Below are 20,502 nucleotides of genomic sequence, written 5' to 3'. Positions count from 1 at the left end.
GCTATTGAAATCGTTGCTTATTTCTGTACAACGCTCCTAGTTTTTTGTGGACTTTTTTTATGGTCATGGATATGTGAATGTCAAATTTTAGTTTATTTTCTATTTCCACTCCTAGCAATATGGTGTGTTCAGTTGGGTATATAGTGGTGTTGGCTTTTGCTGTGATGTTAAAGTGAGAGTTATATTGTGCAAGAGGGGGTACCAGTGCTGGCGTGGCCAATCTGGTGAAATCAGTACTGTGCTTGGCTTGTCCTGTTTGATCTTTAGTAGAACCTTTGAGAGGAGAGGCAGAGGGGGAAAGGCATAAACAGAGAGGCTTTCCCAGGTAAAGGACAGGGCATCCACTTTCCAAGCTCGACTGTGGGGAGTTCTTGTGCAGAATTTGCTCAACTGGTAGTTCTGAGGGGAGGCAAACAGGTCTACCCTCTGGAGTCCCTCATTTGTTCTTCAAGAGGTTGAATATTTTGGGTTCTACTTTCCATTTGTGTAGGTCCATGAGATTTCTGCTCAAGTCATCTGCCAGTGAATTTAGTTTGCTTGGCAGGAATTGTACTTGTAGGTGTACTTGGTAGCTCAAGGCTGTGTTCAACAGAGCCATGGTTAGTCTGCAGAGAGGGTACAAGCGGGTTTCCCCCCTGCTTGTTTATGTACCACATAACTGTGGTGTTGTCTGTCTTTACCAATAGTTGTCCCGGAAGAATACAGTCTTTGAAGGCTGTCAAAGCATTCTGTACAGCTAACATTTCTTTTGATTGATATGCAGGTGCATCTGTCTCGGGTTCCATTTGCCCTGAATGCACTGCCCTGCCATGTGAGCCCCCATGCATATTCTGATGCTTCTGGTGTTGGGGTTTGGGCGGCAGGGAGTAGAGTGAAAGGGAGTCCCCTTGTTGTGGTAGAAAGCCTCACCCACCAGAGGAACTCTGTCTTTATACAAGGAATAGCTGATGAAGTCTGTGTCAAGAGACAAAACCGCTTACTGGATTATTTTGTTGTATTAAAGTGAAGTATGGTTTAATTACAGAGTTTTATTTTATATTTTTATACAAGGAATGATAGAAATCATTGTTTCCAGGTCCTGAGAATGTTGACACCATAGGCTTTTTATATACCATTGGAGTTTCCTCATATGCAGTCTTGCATATGGAATTAGTAGAATGCAAGAGACCATGAACCTCAGAACTTGCAGTATTTTCCTTGCAGATAGCTGGGGTTTTGTGGTCAATAGTTTGAAGTAGGTTGTCAAATAAACTTTTTTCGCTGGAGTGAGGAATGCCATTTGGGAAGCTGTGTTCAAGCTTGCTCCCGGGAATACAATCTGTTGGCAGAGCACTAGGTGAGATTTCTTTTCGTTGATGGTGTACCCCAGTGAGGTTAGAAGTTTCTTTACAAATGCCAGGTGTTGCAATTGCAAGTCCTGGCTTTCTGCCCGAATCAGACAATCTTCCAAGTATGGGTAAATTTGAATATTTCTCTGCCTGCAAAATGCAATGGCTGGAGCTAGACACTTTGAACACCCTGGGCACATTAGATAAGCCAAAGGGAAGTGCAAAGAACTGAAACTGCATGGAGCCCGCCCTGAAATGTAGGTATTGATTGCAGGATCCTTTCATTGGGATGTGAAGGTAAGCTTCCTTTAAGTCTAGGGTTGCCAGCCAGGCATCCTTGGCTAGCATAGGTAGAAGCTGTTGAAGAGTTAGCATTTAGAATTTTGGAACCACCAGAAAGGTGTTGACAATAGAGAGGTCCAGGACAGGACACCAGGAGTTGTCTTTTCTGGGTACCAGAAAAAGTCTTGAATAAAAACCTTGTCCCCTTTGTTCTGCTGGGACAGATTGAATAGCCTTGATATAGAGGAGAGAGAGAACCTGCTGTTGGACCTCCGCCCACTGATTTGGGGGTAGGTCTGGCCAACCATTTGAAGTTGGTAGTGTGTGGAACTGGAATCTGTATCCTTGGGAAACTATGTTCAAAACCCATTTGGCCTGGGTAATGAGTTCCAGTTTTTTGCATACAGGGCGAGCTTTCCTCCTAAGGGAGCAGGTAGTAGAGCAGGGCTTGGAAGGTTTAAGGTTAACTCATTGTGCCATTTTTCCATAGGGGGGGTGGCTTACTACTCCCTGCTTTGGAAGTGGGAGCCCCCCAATGCTTAGATCTGTGCATAGTCTGAGACTGTAGCCTAGGTGGTCTGCTGTTCCTGGGTTTGGACTGAGAAGGCCTGGAAAGGACCAGTTATTTGAAGGCCAATGCCTACTGAATCTAGGAGGCTGTACTTGTAGGAAATCTTTAACAGTTTGCACAGATTTAGTTTTTTTCCTCCATCCTTTTGAGGACAACTTCTGCTTTGTTGCCAAAAAGGCGGTCTTGGTTTAAGGGAACATACAGTAATTTAGCTTTGACATGATCTGGCAAGTTTTGTTCCTTAAGCCAAGCATGCAGACCCAGTGACAGCAGCCCTGCAAGATGCTTCTAAAGCGTCAAAACCACATTGCAAAGTATGTTACCAACTTGTTCTGCAGAATGCATTAAATCTTGCAATTCTTTGTGTTCAGCACAGTCAGGAATCAACATCACTTTCTGTCTAAGTAGTCCCATAACATGCTGCTGATACTTGAACATATGAAACTGGCAATTTAAAGCCCTAATGGCCAAAGTAGCAGAAGTGTATACCTTCTTACCCCATCTGTCCAAGGCTCTAGAATCTCTATCAGAAGTGGTAGGATTTTTGGCAGCAGTAGCCTTAATGTCTTTTGGTCCTTAGGAAATAGTCTCTGGATCCGCAAAAGTTTTCTTGAAGAGGAACTTGAGAGAGTCATGTACTCTGTAGTACCTGTCGGGTTTTCTGGGAGCTGGAGGTAAAGTGTCAGGGGGTAAGGCTAGATTCCAAGAAAGCATCATCTACAATGTCCAGAACAGGAGGGATAGCTAAAGGCCTGTGTTGAGGTAGGAGTAAGAATTCCCTAAGTCTCTTTTTGGACTCAGAGTAATCCTGGCTTTCCCAGTGGAAATGCTCCCCAAGAGTGTGCAAGGTTTCACTGAAAGAAAACTCTTCTGGAGGGGAAGCAGTGGGAATGGAATCCTCTGCATCAGAATCCTCACAAGTACATAAGGGCAAATCCTGGTAATCAGAGGGAGCAGAAATATCAGATTCCTTACCAAAAGAAGCCGAAAGAAAATCAGTTCTAGGTCTCTCTGAGGGTGAAGGCTGGCTTCCCCTAATTAAGGTAATGAAGTCTTCAGCCATTCTAAGCATTTGTTTTTTAGGCATATGGGCCTGAGCCTGCAGTTTGGTCGTCGGTTTTCTAGGTGTGGTGCGAGTTTTTGGCCTAGATGAAAACGATGGCATCAGTTTAATATGAATGTCTGTAGGCATAAATACACCCTCAGAAGCTGGTGACTGCACAGCGGCTCCGGACCCATCCAAGGTAGAGAGATCCGCAGGTTCCACAGTCGAAGAAGCATCTCGCAGCATACCACACTCCGAATGGGTCTCAGTAGAGGCCTGCGAATCAGAAGTAGCAGGTATCAGGGACTGAGAAAGCACCTGAGTACCGGCGGACTGGCGACAAGCTTAACGGAAGCGTCGGCAGTTTTGGACCTATGCGGTCTGTCTTTAATCCTTACATTTTTTCAGATCATCGGTAGTCGGATGGCTTGACAAAGCCATTTCAGAGTACACAGAAAGAGTGCGAAAGTAATTAGCTGCAAAAATAGCCAGACGAATATTTTGGGTGTTGAACAAGGCACAAAACAGACGACGGACATAGTGGCCTGGGCCTAAACAGGGGATGCAGTAAGAATGAAAATCTCTATGAGGTATTTTCTTTCCACAGGTAAGACAATTGTTAACTTTTACGGACATCGGTTAGAACAAGAAAAAGGATCCCCAATGGGGTATTTAGCTTTTTTTGAAGACTTTGTGTCTGAAACACGAAAATGAAAATTTCAGGAGTCGGCCGACCGGCACTTGCGAATTGCTTCTGCTTCGGGCACCGCACGGCAAGAAAGACTGATGTAATGGTGTAGGCTGCATGTTTTATACCCCTGACGACCTGACATCAAGGAAGAAGCGACAGCATCCAACGCAGAAATCCAAAGACACTGGTGTTCAGGCTGGCTGAGGGCTACCTCCAGGCAGATAACCCAAATGTGATGACTGCAACAGTGAAACACGAAGAACATCCAGTAAAGTACAGTTTTGTACCTACCATAAATGTAGATGTTCGAGGATTCCATTGCTGCAGTCCTGACTATTGGGTATAGTCCGCGTCCAGTCGGCCCGAATACCAGAGTATAAGGCTGACGTCGGTCAGAGCGCATTAGACTGACGTCAGTACGTCAGGGTACTAATGCGCATGACCGACGTCATATCCTCAGTCTTTTCTTGCCCCAGATGTCAGAAGACCCTAAAAAGACAAGTCCCAAAACAACCTGCACCAAAAACATGCACAATATATACAACCATATATATACAAAAATATAAGCATGTAAACACACCTACACAACCACCCCTAAATACAGAGGGGAAGGAGGGAGGGTAAATTGGACTGCAGCAATGGAATCCTCGAACATCTACATTTATGGTAGGTACAAAACTGTACTATGTTCTTCGTCTTCCATTGCTGCAGTCCTGACTATTGGGTAGAATCCCAAAGCAGAGGTAAGGGAGGCTGGCAAATCATAAAGAAGTAGGAGCTCACAACATGCCTTGTAAAACAGCTGTGGCAAAACCAGCCCTAGACTTAGAGTAGATAGGAAGGTGATAATGCCTAGAGAAAGTATGCACTGAACTCCAAGTAGCTGCTTCCAGAATATCCTTAGTTGCCACCCCCCTTAGAAATGCTGTAGAAGTGGCAGTAGCCCTAGTGGAATGAGGCCTAATCCCAGCTGGAATCTCCTTGCCATGATGGGAATAACAAAATGCAATGCAAAAGCCAATCCACCTAGAAATAGTTTGTTTTGACACAGGCTTGCCCTGAGAACTCAAAGCAAAAGAAACAAACAACTGCTGAGACTGCCTAAAATCCTTAGTCCTGCTTAAATAATAACGCAATTGCCTGTGTACATCTAAAGTGTGCAAAATCTTTTCCCCTTTATTTTGAGGATCTGCAAAAACGTAGGCAAATGAATAGTTTGGTTTAAAGCCACACTAGAAACCACCTTAGGCATAAAAGAAGGATTAGTACGTAATGATACCCTATCCTTATGGAAAATCAAAAGGGCTCTACTGCCATAAGGGCCTGCAACTCAGACACCCTTCTTGCAGAAGTAATAGCCAACAGAAAAGCAGTCTTCCATGACAAATATTTCAATTCAGCAGTAGCTGCAGGCTCAAAAGGTTGTAGAGTAAGTTTTTCCAACACAAAATTGAGATCCCAAGCAGGAGTAGGAGCTCTCGTGGGGGTCTTATATTCTTTGCCCCTCTAAGAAACTGCTTGAACAAAGGATGCGAAAACAAAGGTGGGTCACAATCATAGTGAGCTGAAATTGCTGCAGCATGAATCTTTATGGAAGAGAAGGACAAACCTTTGTCCAATAATTCAGTAAGATATTGAAGAGCCACACTCAAATTAGGCTCTGAAATCTCCAAATTCTTTGCTGTACTCCAAAATAAAAATCTCTTCCATTTTTCTGCGTACACTCTCCTTGTACTAGGTCTTCTAGCTTCCATAATCACATTTAAAACTTGTTGAGGAAGGTGAGACCTACTGTGTTTCAACACAGAATATGCCAGGCTGTTAGATGAAGAGAGTGAAGCTTGACATTGAGCAGATGACCGTCCTGCTGAGATAACAGATGAGGAATCAGAGGTAAAGGCCATGGAGGCTTCTTTACCAGACTCCGTAGTAGTGGGTACCAGTGTTGCCGAGGCCAATCTGGAGCTATCAAAATCATCCTTGGCCTGTCTTGTCTGACCTTTAATAGTACCTTTGGAAGAAGAGGTAGAGGTGGAAAGGCATACACATGAAGGTTTTTCCAACTGAAAGACAGAGCATCCACTTTCCAAGCTGTGTGATGAAACCCCTTTGTGCAATACTTTGGCAGCTGGTGGTTTAGTGGAGAAGCGAACAGATCTATGTCTGGAGTTCCCCATGACACTGTCAGTTTCTGAAATACATGAAGATCCAGTTTCCACTCGTGGGGATCCATGATTTGTCTGCTTAACACATCTGCTAAGGAGTTCTGTGCTCCTGGCAGAAACCTTGCCTGAAGAGTTAGTTGCAAGCTTAGCGCAGTCTCCCATAAAATCATTGCTTGCCTGCATAGAGGATAAGAATGTGTTCCCCCTGCTTGTTGATGTACCACATGACAGTTGTGTTGTCTGTTAGAATCAACACCTGCCCTGGAAGAAGTAACTCCTTGAAAGCCATTAATGCAAACTGGACTGCTAACATCTCCTTCATGTTGATATGTAGATGCTGTAGTCTGGCAGGCCACTTGTCTTGTATCCACTTTCCATTTAGATGAGCTCCCCAAGCAATGTCCGAGGCATCTGTCGTTAAAATCTGACTTGCCTCTGGCCGGGTCACAGAGAGTCCCTTGTTTAGGTGACATTCCTGAGCCCACCACAAGAATTCTTTTGAAGGCAAGGTATTATTTGAATGACAGTGTCCAAATCCTGGCAGTGCTGTGTCCATACATTTTGAGATACCATTGTAGCTTCCTCATATGCAGTTTGGCATTGGGAAGCACCAGAATACAAGATGCCATGAACCCTAATGCTTGAAGGACTGTCCTTGCAGTCAGCACGGACTGATGAGATAGTTGATGGAAGTAACGTGACAGACTCTTTTGTTTGTCCGGGGTTAAAAAGGCCATCTGGGCTGCTGTATTCAGTCTCACACCCAGAAAGCACATGTCTTGAGAGGGTACTAGACTGGACTTTATTTCGTTCACAGAATACCCTAGGCATCTTAGCACTGCTATAACATATTCCAGATGCTGTAGAAGGTCTTCCTTTTCTTGAGCCAGAATCAGGCAGTCGTCCAAGTAAGGATAGATTTGAATTCCTTGAAGCCTGAAGTAAGCTATCACTGGAGCCAGAACCTTTGTGAATACTCTGAGCAGTAGATAAGCCAAAGGGCAATGCAGAGAACTGATAATGAGAATTTCCAGCCCGAAACCGCAGATACTTCCTGCAACTTAGCCTTATAGGCACATGAAGGTAAGCTTCCTTGAGATCTAAAGTTACCATCCAGTGATCTTTGCCCAGCAGAGGTAAAAGCTGTTGTAACGTCAACATCTTGAACTTGGGAATGTCCAAAAACGTGTTGAGGAGAGATAAATCCAAAATTGGTCTCCACGTGTTCCCCTTCTTTGGTACAAGGAACAGGCGAGAATAAAATCCTAGGCCCCTTTCTGATACAGGGACTGGCTGAATGGCCCCTATGTGAAGTAACTGCAAAACTTGCTTGTGAGCCTCTTTTCTTTGTAGAGGAGGAACGTCTGGCATGCCTTTGAAATGGGGCATTGTATGGAAATAAAATCTGTAACCGTGGTGAATGATATCCAACACCCATTTGTCTTGAGTAATTAGATCCCAATTTTCTTTGAAAAGAGACAGTCTTCCTCCCAAAGGAGCTGCCAAGCGTGAATCTGCTGGCAGCTGAAAAACAGGTCATTGGGTCTGTTTACGAAAGGACTGACCCCTGCCCTCACCAGAAGTCTGAGCAGGTGAACTCCCTGTTCTAGGCCTAAAAGAACCTTGAGCCCTGCCCCTACCACGTCTAGACCTACCCCTAGACTGAGAATCATAAGCAGGATATGTCCACCCCTTAGCAGGCCAATTTCTACTAAACTTCGTTGGCTGCACCTGCAAAAATCTTTAACAGTTTGCATAGACTTAGCTTTGTCCTCCATTTTCTTTAAAACTGCTTCCACAGGCGAACCAAACAACACATCAGACTGTAAAGGAGCATCCAAAATCCTTGTCTTAACATGCTCAGCTAAATTCTGATCCTTCAACCATGCATGCCTGCGAAGAACAGAACTGGTAGCAGCCACCCTCGAGGAGGCCTGTACAGCATCAAAACCACATTGCAAAGAATGCTTACCCACTTGTTCAGACACATGAACCAAATCCAGCAACTCTTTACACTCAATACCTTCCGCCAAAGCATCCACCTTAGATTTCAATTGTGAAAGGAGATAATTCTGATATTTTAGCATGTGAAACTGACAATTCAAAGCTCTCATGGCTAGAGTGGAAGAAGTATACACTTTCTTTCCCCACCTATCCAAAGCCCTTGCCTCTTTATCAGTGGGAACAGGATTTTTAACCACAGAAGCCTTTACACCCTTAGGCCCTTGAGAAATAGTTTCTGGGTCCGCCCTAGGACTCTTAAACAAATATTTATGAGCTTCGGGCACCCTATAATACCTATCAGGCTTAACAGGAGCAGGAGGCAAAGAGTCAGGGTTCAGGGAAGCCTCTGCAAAACATCTTCCACCACATTCAACACAGGAGGAATAGCTAAAGGCCTATGCTGGGGTAAAACAAGAACTCCCTAAGCCTTTTCCTGGAGTCAGAGTAATCCTGGCCTTCCCATTTAAAGTGCTCCCTCATGGAATGCAAAGTCTCTGAAAATGAGAAATCCTCAGGTGGAGACGCTGTAGGAGTGGAATCATCCACATCAGAATCAGAATAAGTAGGATACTCCTGTAAATCTTCCACAGAAGATTCTGAAGCCTCTGAACACTGTTCAAAACTATCAAACTCCGGTTCCACCCTAGGCCTCTTATCAGGCGGGGCATAGAACCCCTAATCATAGTAATCAAATCTTCTGCCATTTTAAGCATATGTTTCTTAGGTACAGAACCCGAAATGCTAGGAGAAGCCCCCACTGAAGCTGTAGAAGGCCTACCTCTCAAAGAAGTTTTGGCAACAGAAGGAGAGGCCCTAACTACCTTGGGAAGAGAGGGAAGAACAGTCACCTGAGAAGCCCCCTCAGCCTGGCCTACCTCCTGAGAAGGCACATCCTGTAAGAGTATAGTTTCTGCCTGGGACTCCATAGACACTCCTGGCAAAACCTCCGGCTCCACTGAGCCTTCTAAAGAACCGACGTCCGGGACTGCCGGTTCCTCAACCCTAGGCTTCACTGTTTTATCCTTGCGCTTCTTGGAGGAAGCGGATGCCGGAGCATCCGACGGCATTTTATAATTACAACGCTTCCCAAACACTAACCTGGCACAGTCTAACCTCCTCTTAATAGTGCGTTTGTTAAACCTAGCACAAGAGCGGCAACCAACAACGTCGTGCTCAGGCCCTAAACAAGGTATACACAAGGTATGATAATCCCTATGAGGTATCTGTTTCCCACAAGAAATACAGTTATTCACTTTTTCTGACATCCGGTAAAATACTGAGGCAAGAAAAAACTAAAATGTTCCCCAACGGGGTACTTAGCCAACTCTGTTTCGGTCTGAAACTCCGGTTTCGGAAATATTTCAGTACGCCAACCTGCACTCGCAAAACTGCTTCTGCATCGGACCATGCGGCAAAAAAGACTGAGGATATGACGTCGGTCATGCGCATTAGTACCCTGACGTATTGACGTCAGTCTAATGCGCTCTGACCGACGTCAGCCTTATACTCTGGTATTCGGGCCGACTGGACGCGGACTATACCCAATAGTCAGGACTGCAGCAATGGAAGACGAAGAACATCTGGCTTCCAAAACCCTTCCCTTCTCATTGTTCTTTAGTCTCATACCAACCCCCTTCACTATGACTCTTGAATCACACAGTCATGTGAAAGCACAGCAGACATGCAGCTTCTCCATCCTTGCCTCCATGCACACCAAACACGAAATACTGGCATTTCTACTTCTCTTGAACATGAGAGATAATGCCAGTGCATGTCTAGGCTCAAACTAATGACTGCACGAAGACTGATGACTTGTACATTCCAGACCAGAGGTTATTTTACAACTAGTTTGCAAAGACAAACTTAATACTGAGGCAGCGGCTAATGGAGTTTCATCACCACTTCTCTGATGTCAAAGCAATCACTGCATATATACAAGCCATGTGCACTGTTGATTGTTTCAATATCTGCACCCCATCTTACAGATCGCCACTACAGCTACTCGCACCAGCCAAGAAGTACAGCAGCAAGGCATGAAAACCTTCAGCTATGATGCAGAATATGGCGAAACCAGACAGCTTGTCCTGTTGCATTTAATCTGCTTATCACAGAAGTTTCATCTCTGAATCCTTATCACAAATAGCATCATTTCTGCCATGTCATTATTTGTCAGACTAAAAACAACCAAGATGATGAAAACAAAAGTAGTATTTTAAGGATCACTCAACTAGAGAAAGTAAACTAGACTGAGTGCACAAAAGCCAATCTATACACCCAAATGAAGAATCCTGAAAACATGGTTACATGACCTCTCCATTCATAAGCTGATCTGGAAAGTATACAACTTTACTCTAAATCACACAAATGGCACTTACTTGACAGTTGTTCAGTTCCTGGATAACTTCCTTGTTCTCTTTACTGATGTCACAAACACAGATAAATTCTGCTTCTCTATGTCCATGGAAAAACTTTTCACGGATTCTCTGTACTACTGCTACTGCAGATCGTCCACTTGGTACTGAACAGTTTTCAATGTCCCAAAACACCCCAATGGGAGGCAAGTTTTCTTGCAACTGTCCAGCAACACTGGTGTCAACAGACCCTGCAAAAACATCAATATTAAGCTGAACCAGGCAAGTAGCACAAGTATTAAAGAGGACAAAATACTGCAACACTGAAGACTTTCCACTAGCATTTTAATGTACTACAACAGACTATTACACTTCAATTTTTTCATTTTCAGACAATAAGGGGGCTAGAAGACAAAAAGTGAAACAAACTCATGAACACGTATGGAATGACAGCACAGACTGTAAATTCTTTAATACAAACTACTTTGAGAATGACCAGCAGCATGAATATTACAAAGCTAACCAAACAAGCAATAATGAATGATGCAGAAAGAAAAGGCATCTGCAGATTGCAACTCAATACTGTTTTCCATTTCTTGCAAATTATTTAACTCCAGTTTTACACACACACACACACACACACACACACACACACACACACACACACACACACACACACAGTAAAACCATACCACAAGAATGTGGGATATAAAGCAGGACTAAAAGGGATGCCAAAAAGGGAGAGGGGGGAGATCTCACACCGTTTCACAGGGAAGAGCATTTTTCCACCTGCTCCGTGGTTCTACTGTATGAATAAAAATGTTTAGTTTACACTGGTTTAAAGCAGATACAGATTACGCAACCTCGAAGAAAGTCAAAAGAAACAATTAGCTTTTAAAATATCTAAACATTTGTGGCTGTGATAGCAGTTAATGTGGTAAAAGAAAGGTGCCAGGGAGATTGTGTGACTGTCTTTACTCCAGCCATGGGGAATTTCATTAGCCTAACTTGAAGAACTTTGAAAGATTAATGTGACACACTCACATGTAATGACTAAAAAGAAAAAGGATGTTGCAGATACTACAATAATTTATTTTTAACAGGATGTCATATTTTTGCTATAGCAGAAAACTAATACACTGGAGAATTGGTTCCAGGTGAAATTTGTAAACTTCATATCTCAACTTGTTGAACATACAAATATGGAGGAAAAGCTTAAATATGACTGCTGAAATGCTAAGACCACAAGATTTGGACTGTTAGGCCAACAAGTTGGTGGTATGATCCAGGTTACCAACGACTACTACTACTACTACACTAGAAAGGTCATCAGTTCTGCACCAATACCTGAAGTCACAAGGAAATATACAAGACTAGTTTAAAGAATGGCATACCAAGGCATCTTGACCCAGCTACAGACAGATAAAAGTCTGTAACAGACAGCAGGAATCTCTTTCAATACCTACATATCCAAGCAACCCAGCAGTGGGTCTATTTATGGAGGTCATGTGAATTCTACTTAAGACCAACTATGTTAGGAAGTTGTGTATAAATGCTTGAGCAAATTCACAGCTGTAGTATGGAGACCTGGGATTTCCGCCTCCAGAAGTCCAAAGGCCAGACCAAATATAGGAGCACCCACCTTCCCTCCTCTGACCCAGCAAACTCCATTCCTTCCAATGTTCTGATGTCTGTGGTATAAACCCTATGATGCCATTGCCATCAGGTCTTTCTGGGCTCAGGACTGCAAGCCAATTCCCAAATATCCAGAGCACAATCTGTCCAGTGCAGGTCCAATATGGTGCCAAGGGGTTCAGAAAGAGAACATCTGGAGAAAGTGGTGGAAGGGAGAATAGGGTACGCATCCCAACCCAAGGGCTCTGGTCATGAGAGGGGATGCAGGCAGAAACTAGCCAAACTGTGGACTTATTCCAACATCTGCAAATGAGATAAGTTCCCAACACAACTACTATATTAGTCACAGTTTAGATGCAGTACAGACTCTTTGAACTGATGCCCAGAGTACACAAAGTTTGGGTGATTAGATAAGTGTTGTCCCACCTTGTTTGCTTACATTTCACAGGACCATTACTGTTTTTATAACAAGAGGGCCTGGTTGCCATATGAACCTTAAAGTCCTGATGCCAAAATATCACTGCCATTTAATTTTATGCTTATGTGCCTCCTGCACATTCACTTGTCCTAAATATGTGAACCTTCAAATAATCCCCCAAATGGGCTTCCCCACATGGTACTAATGGGGAAAGTCAGCACATGGGACCCAGTCACTATTCTGAAGTGGACTCCCTTATTCAGCTATATATTCTGTCCACCATACAGATTTCTTCCCATACATAAGGGAGCAGTGGACACCTGTCACTAAGGAGTGGAGATGCTGGTGGAGTCCTGAGAGTTAGAGCACTGGTCCTTTGATGAGGGATGGGACCCAAATAGCTTATACCACTACAGTGATCAAATGTTCAACATGACTATGCTTCACATGAACAGGAAAAACAGAGAGGAAGTGCAATACTATTGAGAGGAGAATGTGCCTCCTACAAATGTTGACATTTTCGATTCCTTAGGTGGAGAAATCGTACTAAAGGGCAGGAAGACTGCCTCACAACTTACACTTAAAAGTTTGCAAAGGCTTGATGACTAGTCTACTGCATAATTTAGCCTTATTCTCCCAGACTGCTAGGCTTTCAAGAAGGGAATACAGTATTAACTGGTGAAAAGCTTAACTATGGCTGTGATTAATGTCCTGATGGGAACAAACATGCTAATGTGACCTTCTTTCCTTAATGTCTTTCTTGCTGATAAAGCACCGTGAAGACAAAGCTGATGAAAGCACAGTCAGCCCCAGCTTTTCTTGCTTCAGTCCTATTCACTAAAGACCAAGATAATGAGAAATACTAAGAAATTTGAAAACCTTCAGTAAAAACTGTTTGCAGTGCCTCTTGCATAAGTTTCCTGCATATGTTGTGCACTATCTAAGAAAAGCTCCTGAAAAAGGAATGGAAATGAACACAATATGTTTAAGCTATATTTTGTGAGTTTCAGGTCCTGTCTTACTTCCCTGTGTAAACCAATGTAATTTCCAGGCTTGCAAAGCTTGGACAATTAGGGAAGTCAGTTCTAAAGGACAACAATGGGACTGTTATTACATGCTCAACTTCTCTGTCCCTTTTCTCCCTATTTACTGTCCCTGCTATGAATAAACAATACAGCATGTAAAATATTTTAAATCTACTGTTTTTATTCACTAGAACAGTACCTTACTCTACTGTGGTGGTTTCACTTTCAAAAAACTTTTGTCCTGCCCTGTTAAAGCTTGCTGCAGTCTCCAATTCATTTATGTCAACACCACCTATAAATACAGGTTGTTTTCTGGCCAATCCTTTCCCGAAACTGACATTTTCACATCCTTCCTACAAACCCACCCATGCTGTGATGTCACAGCTGCCTGGTCCTTTCCCTACCCATACAGAAAGTAAAAGCTAGAACACGGAAACAGTACATGAGTCAAGTCTCCTGCTGTGGACCGTCAATGACAGGTGGAAACAGCTCAAATTACCCTTAGTACTTTGACAGTTACGGGTGAAGGGGTATGGGAGATGAGTCAAAGTAGTACAATTCAGGCGTCACAAAAGACTGCAGTTTAATCATTCTATAAAGAAGCAGCAGTAAAAAGCAGTTTGAAAGTCGTTTCTGCGGCATTTGTACTGTTTGTGTTTTAAGTAGTCATTGAATGACATGAAATGTTACTTAAAACTGACTGAAAGACAGCAGTGTATACGTGTAAAATCAATGCAGTGACAGGAGCTTCAGGAAGAAATAGGCATACATGACAATTTTTTTGAGACACGCGCACTGCATTATGGGGCAGACTAAACAATCAGAATTATTTCAACATGCCAGACCCCATGTGGTCAGACTCGGAAATTACATCTAAAAATATTCAAAAACCCGTAAATAGTCCCAGAGTGGCGTTAAAATGTAGGAAACACCAAACCATGATGAAATTAAAAAAAAAGGTATGTTCTTACCATAACGTTCCACGTTTGTTCTCCTTTACCTTGCCTTCCCTCTTTCTGGTTGGGTTCGGAGCCAATCTCGGCTCCGACTCTGCCACTTGTAAAGCTCGAAGAGTCCTAACCCCTTATCCCAGCATGCTTATCGGTAGCTACCCAGATCTCGCTTGTGAGAACTAACCACTAGATAGGAGAACTATAAATGACCAAATAAAGGAGGTAACTAAACAATACTGCTTCCTTGTACAAAACAACAGAATAACAAAGGTGACCAGGACTATACCAATTGTGGAAAAACAAAGGAAACTCAGCCAAAACAGCCAAAAAAGGAAATTCCTCTCAATCATCCAGGATGGGGGAAGGAGGGAGGGATGCAAAAAGGAAGGCAAGATAAAGGACAACAAACATGGAACGTTATGGTAAGAAAATAACTTCTTTATGTTATGTTGTCCATCTCACCTTCCTTCTTTCTGGTTGCAACAGCGTCCACAGCACCTAAATCCTGGGTGGCACACTGGAAAACGGACTTCAGAACTGTGGAACGAAAAGATGCCCTGTTCTGAGAGGCCATATCTACTTTGTAATGATTAATGAAGGTATGGGGAGTAGTCCATGTTGCTGGCCACACAAATATTATCTAATGGAAGCTTGGCTTGAAAAGCTATGGATGTAGCCAAGGACCTAGTGGAGTGACCCCTTACTTTTCTCAGGAAAGACACATTCAGAGACTCATAAGCGTAAGTAATAGTATTGGAAAGTCATTTTTACAAGGTCACTTTGGAAACTGGTGAGTCTTGCTTACTCTGAGGAGGATACTAAGAGCTGATCTGATTTTCTGATGTCCTTGGTTCTTTGAAGATCAAATCGTAACTGCCTGTGGACAACCAACTGATGTAGCTTATACTCTGCCTTGTTGCCATAATTTGGGAAGAATAGAGTTCAATGAACTGATCCAAATTATATTCTGAACAGACTTGCGGTAAAAAGGAAGGATTTGTTCTCAGAGATACTCTATCCTTGTGAAAAATCAAATAAGGAGGGTGGATGGAAAGTGCCTGTAACTCGGAAACCCGTCTAGCCGATGTAATTGTAATCAGGAAAAGGGTCTTCCATGATAAGAATTTAAGAGGACAAGCAGCGGCTGGTTCAAAGAGAGGTAGGATTAGAGCCGCTAGTACTAAATTTAAATCACAAGGATGAAGAGGTTCTCGGATGAGAGGCCTTAATAGTAACAGCACCTTTTAAAAAGGCCCTACATAGCTTGTGGGACATGACGTTAGAATCCATAAAACCAACGTGAAAATTGGAAACAGCAGCCAGCTGAACTCGAATCGTAGCAGTCGCTGCTCCTCTCTCAAAGGTTTCAGCCAGGAAAGTCCAACATTTTTGAAATTGGTGCTGTAAAAGTTGTTTTGCCAGAAAGAGAACCTCTTCCATTTATTAGCGTAAAGTTTTCTAGTAGTTGGTTTGTGAGAAGAGACTAAAATATGTTGAACCATAGGTGAGATATCCGGAAGCTGGCTAGGACTGGAAGTGGAGAAACCAAGCTGTCAGCCTGAGAGTTTGAATGGAGGGATGAAGAGCACCTGACTGATGTGTCAGGAGATCTGGAACGGGGTCCAGATTCTAAGGCTCTTCTTGCAGGTAATGCCAAAGGAACAGGAACCAGATCTGATGAGGCCAGTAAGGGGCAATGAGGATCAGCTTGCAACTCAACTTTGCTTTCTGAAGAACATCTGGAATTAGAGGAAAGGGGGGGGAAGGCAAAGAATCCCGGGGGGGCCAATCGTGATTAAGTGCATCTCTGGGTGACCGTCCCAGTGGGGGAACTAGGGCAAAATATCTGTGCATTTGTTGTTTTGGTGTGAGGCAAAAAGATCGGAGCATGGCTGGCCCCATCTGCAGAAGATCATATCTGCCACATCTTGTTTCAGAGACCACTCGTGGTGCATGAGAATTGCCCTGCTGAACTTGTCCGCTATCACATTGGACTTCCCCAGGATGTGCGCTGTAACCAGAAAACGCTGAGAGGAAATCGCCAATTGCCATACTAGAAGGGCCTCCCGACACAAGGAGTAAGATTTGGTTCAACCCTGTTTGTTGATGTACCACACTACTGACAGGTTGTCTGTCTGAATTGCTATATAGCCCGAATGAAGAGCGTCTTGAAGTGCTTGCAAAGCTAATTACACCGCATCTCCAGGACACTGATGTGCAAATGGTACTCATCAGGTTGCCAAGTTCCTTGGACAATGTCTCAGATAATGCCAACCCACCCTATCTGGGAAGGATCCATGATCACTGTGGCTACCAGATGAGGGGCTACAATGGGTCTGCCTAGAGTGACTAGGGGAAAATGGAGCCACCACTGTAGATCTTTCTTGCAAGCATCCGTGATTAAGATCATGTGTGACATTGGTAGATCCTAAAAAGACCACTGAGTGAAGAGGAGACATTGCAAAATCCTCATATGGTAATGAGCTAGTGGGACTAGAGTAATGGCAGCCGTCATCAAACCCAAGACCTTTAGGACTAACTGTGCCTGAACCTTTGACTTTGACAAGAGAAGAGAGACCAGACGATGACTGACAAGCACCTTTTTCTTGTAGGAGCTTGGCTATCATGTCCCTTGTATTTAGTTGAGCGCCTATGAAAGTAATACACAGGCGGCAACAAGGCAGATTTTCTGTAATTTATTGTGATTCCTAGATGTGCACAAGTGTGAATCGTGTGGTTCCTGGCCCTTAAGAGATGATGCTCGGTGGTGGCAGTGAGGAGCCAGTCATCTAGATAAGGAAACACCTGGAATCCCAAACGTCTACAGTGAGCCGTCACTACTACCATGCATTTGGTGAACACCCTGGGGGGTGTGGCGAGACCAAAGGGCACAGCTCTCAACTGGTAATGACTGGCTCCCAGCCGGAAGTGTAAATGAATCCTGGACTGCCTGCCCATTTTTATATGGTAGTATGCGTCCTGGAGATCGAGAGAGCACATCCAATCGCCCTGACCCAAAAAGGGTAGAATGGACTGCAGTGTCACCATCCGGAACTTGGTCTTCTTTACTGACCTGTTTAACTTGCTGAGATCCAGGAGAATTCTCCAGTCCCCTGTCTTTTTCGCAACTAAAAAGAACCTTGAGTAAGTTCCGGATTCGATCTGGTCTGTGGGGACTTCCTGAATGGCTCTTTTTTGCAGCAATTTTTTTCTTCTAAGGCTACTTGATCCCGAAGATTGGGTGGAACATCTGGGATTGATGGTTTTTCACTTCTTGGGGGTGTTTGGGGAAGGAAATTATGTAACCCCTGGATATTATGCACCATACCCACACGTCTTCTGTTATATCTTGCCAGGGTCTTGGGTAAAGAGATATTCTGCCCCCGACTGCATCCACAGGTGGGCACCTGAGCAATCCTTCAGGGATTTTGAAAAGGCCTGGTAGAAAACATATCCCTGTCGCCCTATTGCAACCCCCCCCCCGGCCGCAAGGTCAGCGTCTCCTGTTATTATTTCCCCCTCTGCCCCTGGGGAATTATCTCCATGAGTGTCCAGAGAAACTCCCTGGGATTTATGGAACCACATTTTGCCACTCTTTTGACCTTTGGGATAAGGCCGGGATGGAGGGAAAAACAGACTCCTACAGCAGAGAGAGTTTTGCCATCTTGTTCAATCCTAGTAAGAATCTCTCAAACTTGCGGCCAAAACAAGGCAGAGCCATCAAAGGCGGATTTCGTAAAGGAGGACTTGAAGAGCTCCGCAAATTGACAAAGGCACATCCAAGAGTGTCTGCAAACAGCCACTCCTGGGCCTGCAGCCCTACTCGCTCCATCTGCTGCATAAGAAATCAGGCGCATGGAAGAGTTAACAATGGAGGTTAGGGTCGCTAGCTGGTTAGCAGACTTGGAAGCCACTCCCTCAGCTGAAGAATCCTGGAGGGCATCTCCCAGCTCTTTAAGAAGATCCCTCTGAAGTCTTGTGAAGTGCGTCAAATAGCTCAGCGACCGAAGAATAAAAGCCGTTGAAGAGCAAATACACTTCCCATACCTATCCATGGCTCTCGACTCCTAGTTTGGCAGATGGATAGAAGAGGAAGTCTCCGCGAGTTCCTTCTTGGTGGCTGCTGCCTCAACCATAGCATCAACTGGCACGCCTTTAGAGAGAAAAGTCTTGTATTCTGGTGCAGTCATGAACTTGTTGAGCCTTCTCGAAACAGGGTCCATGGTCTCGAGCACTCCACACCTTTCATCTAACTACAGATGAAAAGTAGGTCTAAAGGCGGAGACACCCAGGAGGTGGAGGGTCGGGAACCAAACATGTCCAGGTACACGGACTCATCCTCAGAAGGGGCAAGGGACTTCGTTTCCCCGCTGCCTAAGGATCTCCAGGATGTCTGAGAATGAGACATCTTCAGAGGGAGACCATAGGGACCCTTTCAAGTCATCCAAGCCCGTATCAGAAGTGACAGACTCAGGGGAGCCCACATGCTTCCTCTTACATTTCTTCTTCTTGGGAAACTCCTCTGAGGCATGCTCAGGAGAGGTCTCGGAAGAAGGGTCGACCTGTGGGGCGCCCTAAGGCATCGGTTCCTTACGCTTGGGATGGAGAGAAGGATCCGAGGCAGACACAAATATCGATTGAGACGGAGCCAATGGAGCCGAGGGTGGGGCTGTCTCAGTGGACAGCACACTCCACCTCGAAGGTGCCGCAGTCCAGAACAGAGGAAGGCTCCAGCTCCGAGGAGCCTGGAGACCTCCGCATTGAGGGTGACCGCTCCTAGGCAGATGTGGGAGCCAAACTCACCTGCGCCGAGGCTCCAAGGGGAAGAGCGGGGTCGGGCAAGTGTCCGATGCCACTTCCCCCCTCGGAGCCAAGTGTCTCGCCACCAAGACACCTCGACAGAGCGGATTATTGAGAAGGTCGGAGCAGATGTCTGAACTGACAAGGCAAAGGTTGCCGAAACAGACTGTTCAACCACTACTACTTCCATGCACTCCAGCTCCGAACTGGATGCAGTCGGAGGAGGAATACAGACAGGGACTGGTTCGGACAAAGGCACCACTTCCTTCTGGGCTGGGCCCGACAACAACTGAGCAAACACCAATGTCTTGAGGAGCCTCTTCACCACTCTCTCCACATAATCATCCGATAAACTCCTGGATGATCAAGAGGAGTGGGCAGAGGACCGGTGAGTACCTGCCACTGACTGCAAAAGTGGAGACTGAGGCACAGATCTCATTGGGTCCAGCGAAGGAGATCTCTATCTCTTTTGAGTCCTTGACAGCTCTGAAGCCACAGATGGAGCTGCCGGAGACCAGGACTTTTTCGGAGCCAACAATCTACTCCAAAGGTTCAGAAGATTTTGATTTAGACTGTCAGCACCAAAGATGGAGCCGACAAAAAAGCCAGTTTGTCATCAGCTTTATTTGAGGGCAGAGTATGCAATGCTACTTCAACCTGAGGTTTTAATAACCCTCTAAGTTTGTTGCGCCTCTCCTGCAAAAGCCATGCGCTAAAGGCAAGGCAAAAAGAGCACGAATCCTGCAGGTGGACCGCACCTAAACAATTCACACAACTCGTGTGCCCATCAGCAAGGGACATTTTTTGGCAACACAAATCACACTTCTTGAATCCTGACTGCTTAGGAATGTCTTTGGACATTATAAGCACCATAAAACAAAATGTTTAACTAGAAAAAGGTTTTTTTTTTTTTTTTTGGAAGAAAAAACAAGAGGAAGAAGAGGAGGGGGTAGCCTCCAAGTTAAACGGCTACTGTTCCCAAAGGGAGAAGGCCTCTAGCTAAAATAACTTCTCCCTAGGTAGCAAGGAGGATAACAGGACAAGAGAATAGCCCTCAAGAAAAACACGGGCCGCCAACAACACACAGGAAAAGGCGTGAGAGAAAACAACGGCCTAACAGCAATGAGGATAGGGGTGATTAAGACGAGAAAACACTAAATTCTAAAGGAAATTAGCCTTAAACAATAATTTTGATAGAAAAAAAAATCACTACTTAGCCTGACCCAGCAGAAGA

The 20,502-nt window shown here is 44.5% G+C and overlaps 1 protein-coding gene across 1 annotated transcript in view; it reads right to left on the bottom strand.

The window, feature by feature from the left end:
• MARF1 (meiosis regulator and mRNA stability factor 1) overlaps window positions 1-20,502 on the bottom strand; it is a 2,255,654-nt gene that overhangs the window by 1,993,612 nt on the left and 241,540 nt on the right. The window contains exon 5 of the mRNA XM_044088896.1: window positions 10,462-10,688. Within this exon, the coding sequence (XP_043944831.1) occupies window positions 10,462-10,688 (227 nt within the window). The remainder of the gene's footprint in view (window positions 1-10,461; window positions 10,689-20,502) is intronic.

The sequence above is a fragment of the Protopterus annectens genome, chromosome 12.part0 (genome assembly GCF_019279795.1).
Source record: "Protopterus annectens isolate FY-2018-M chromosome 12.part0, PAN1.0, whole genome shotgun sequence".
In the NCBI taxonomy this organism is placed as follows: Eukaryota; Metazoa; Chordata; order Ceratodontiformes; family Protopteridae; genus Protopterus; species Protopterus annectens.
This window is presented reverse-complemented; position numbering and strand designations above follow the sequence as displayed.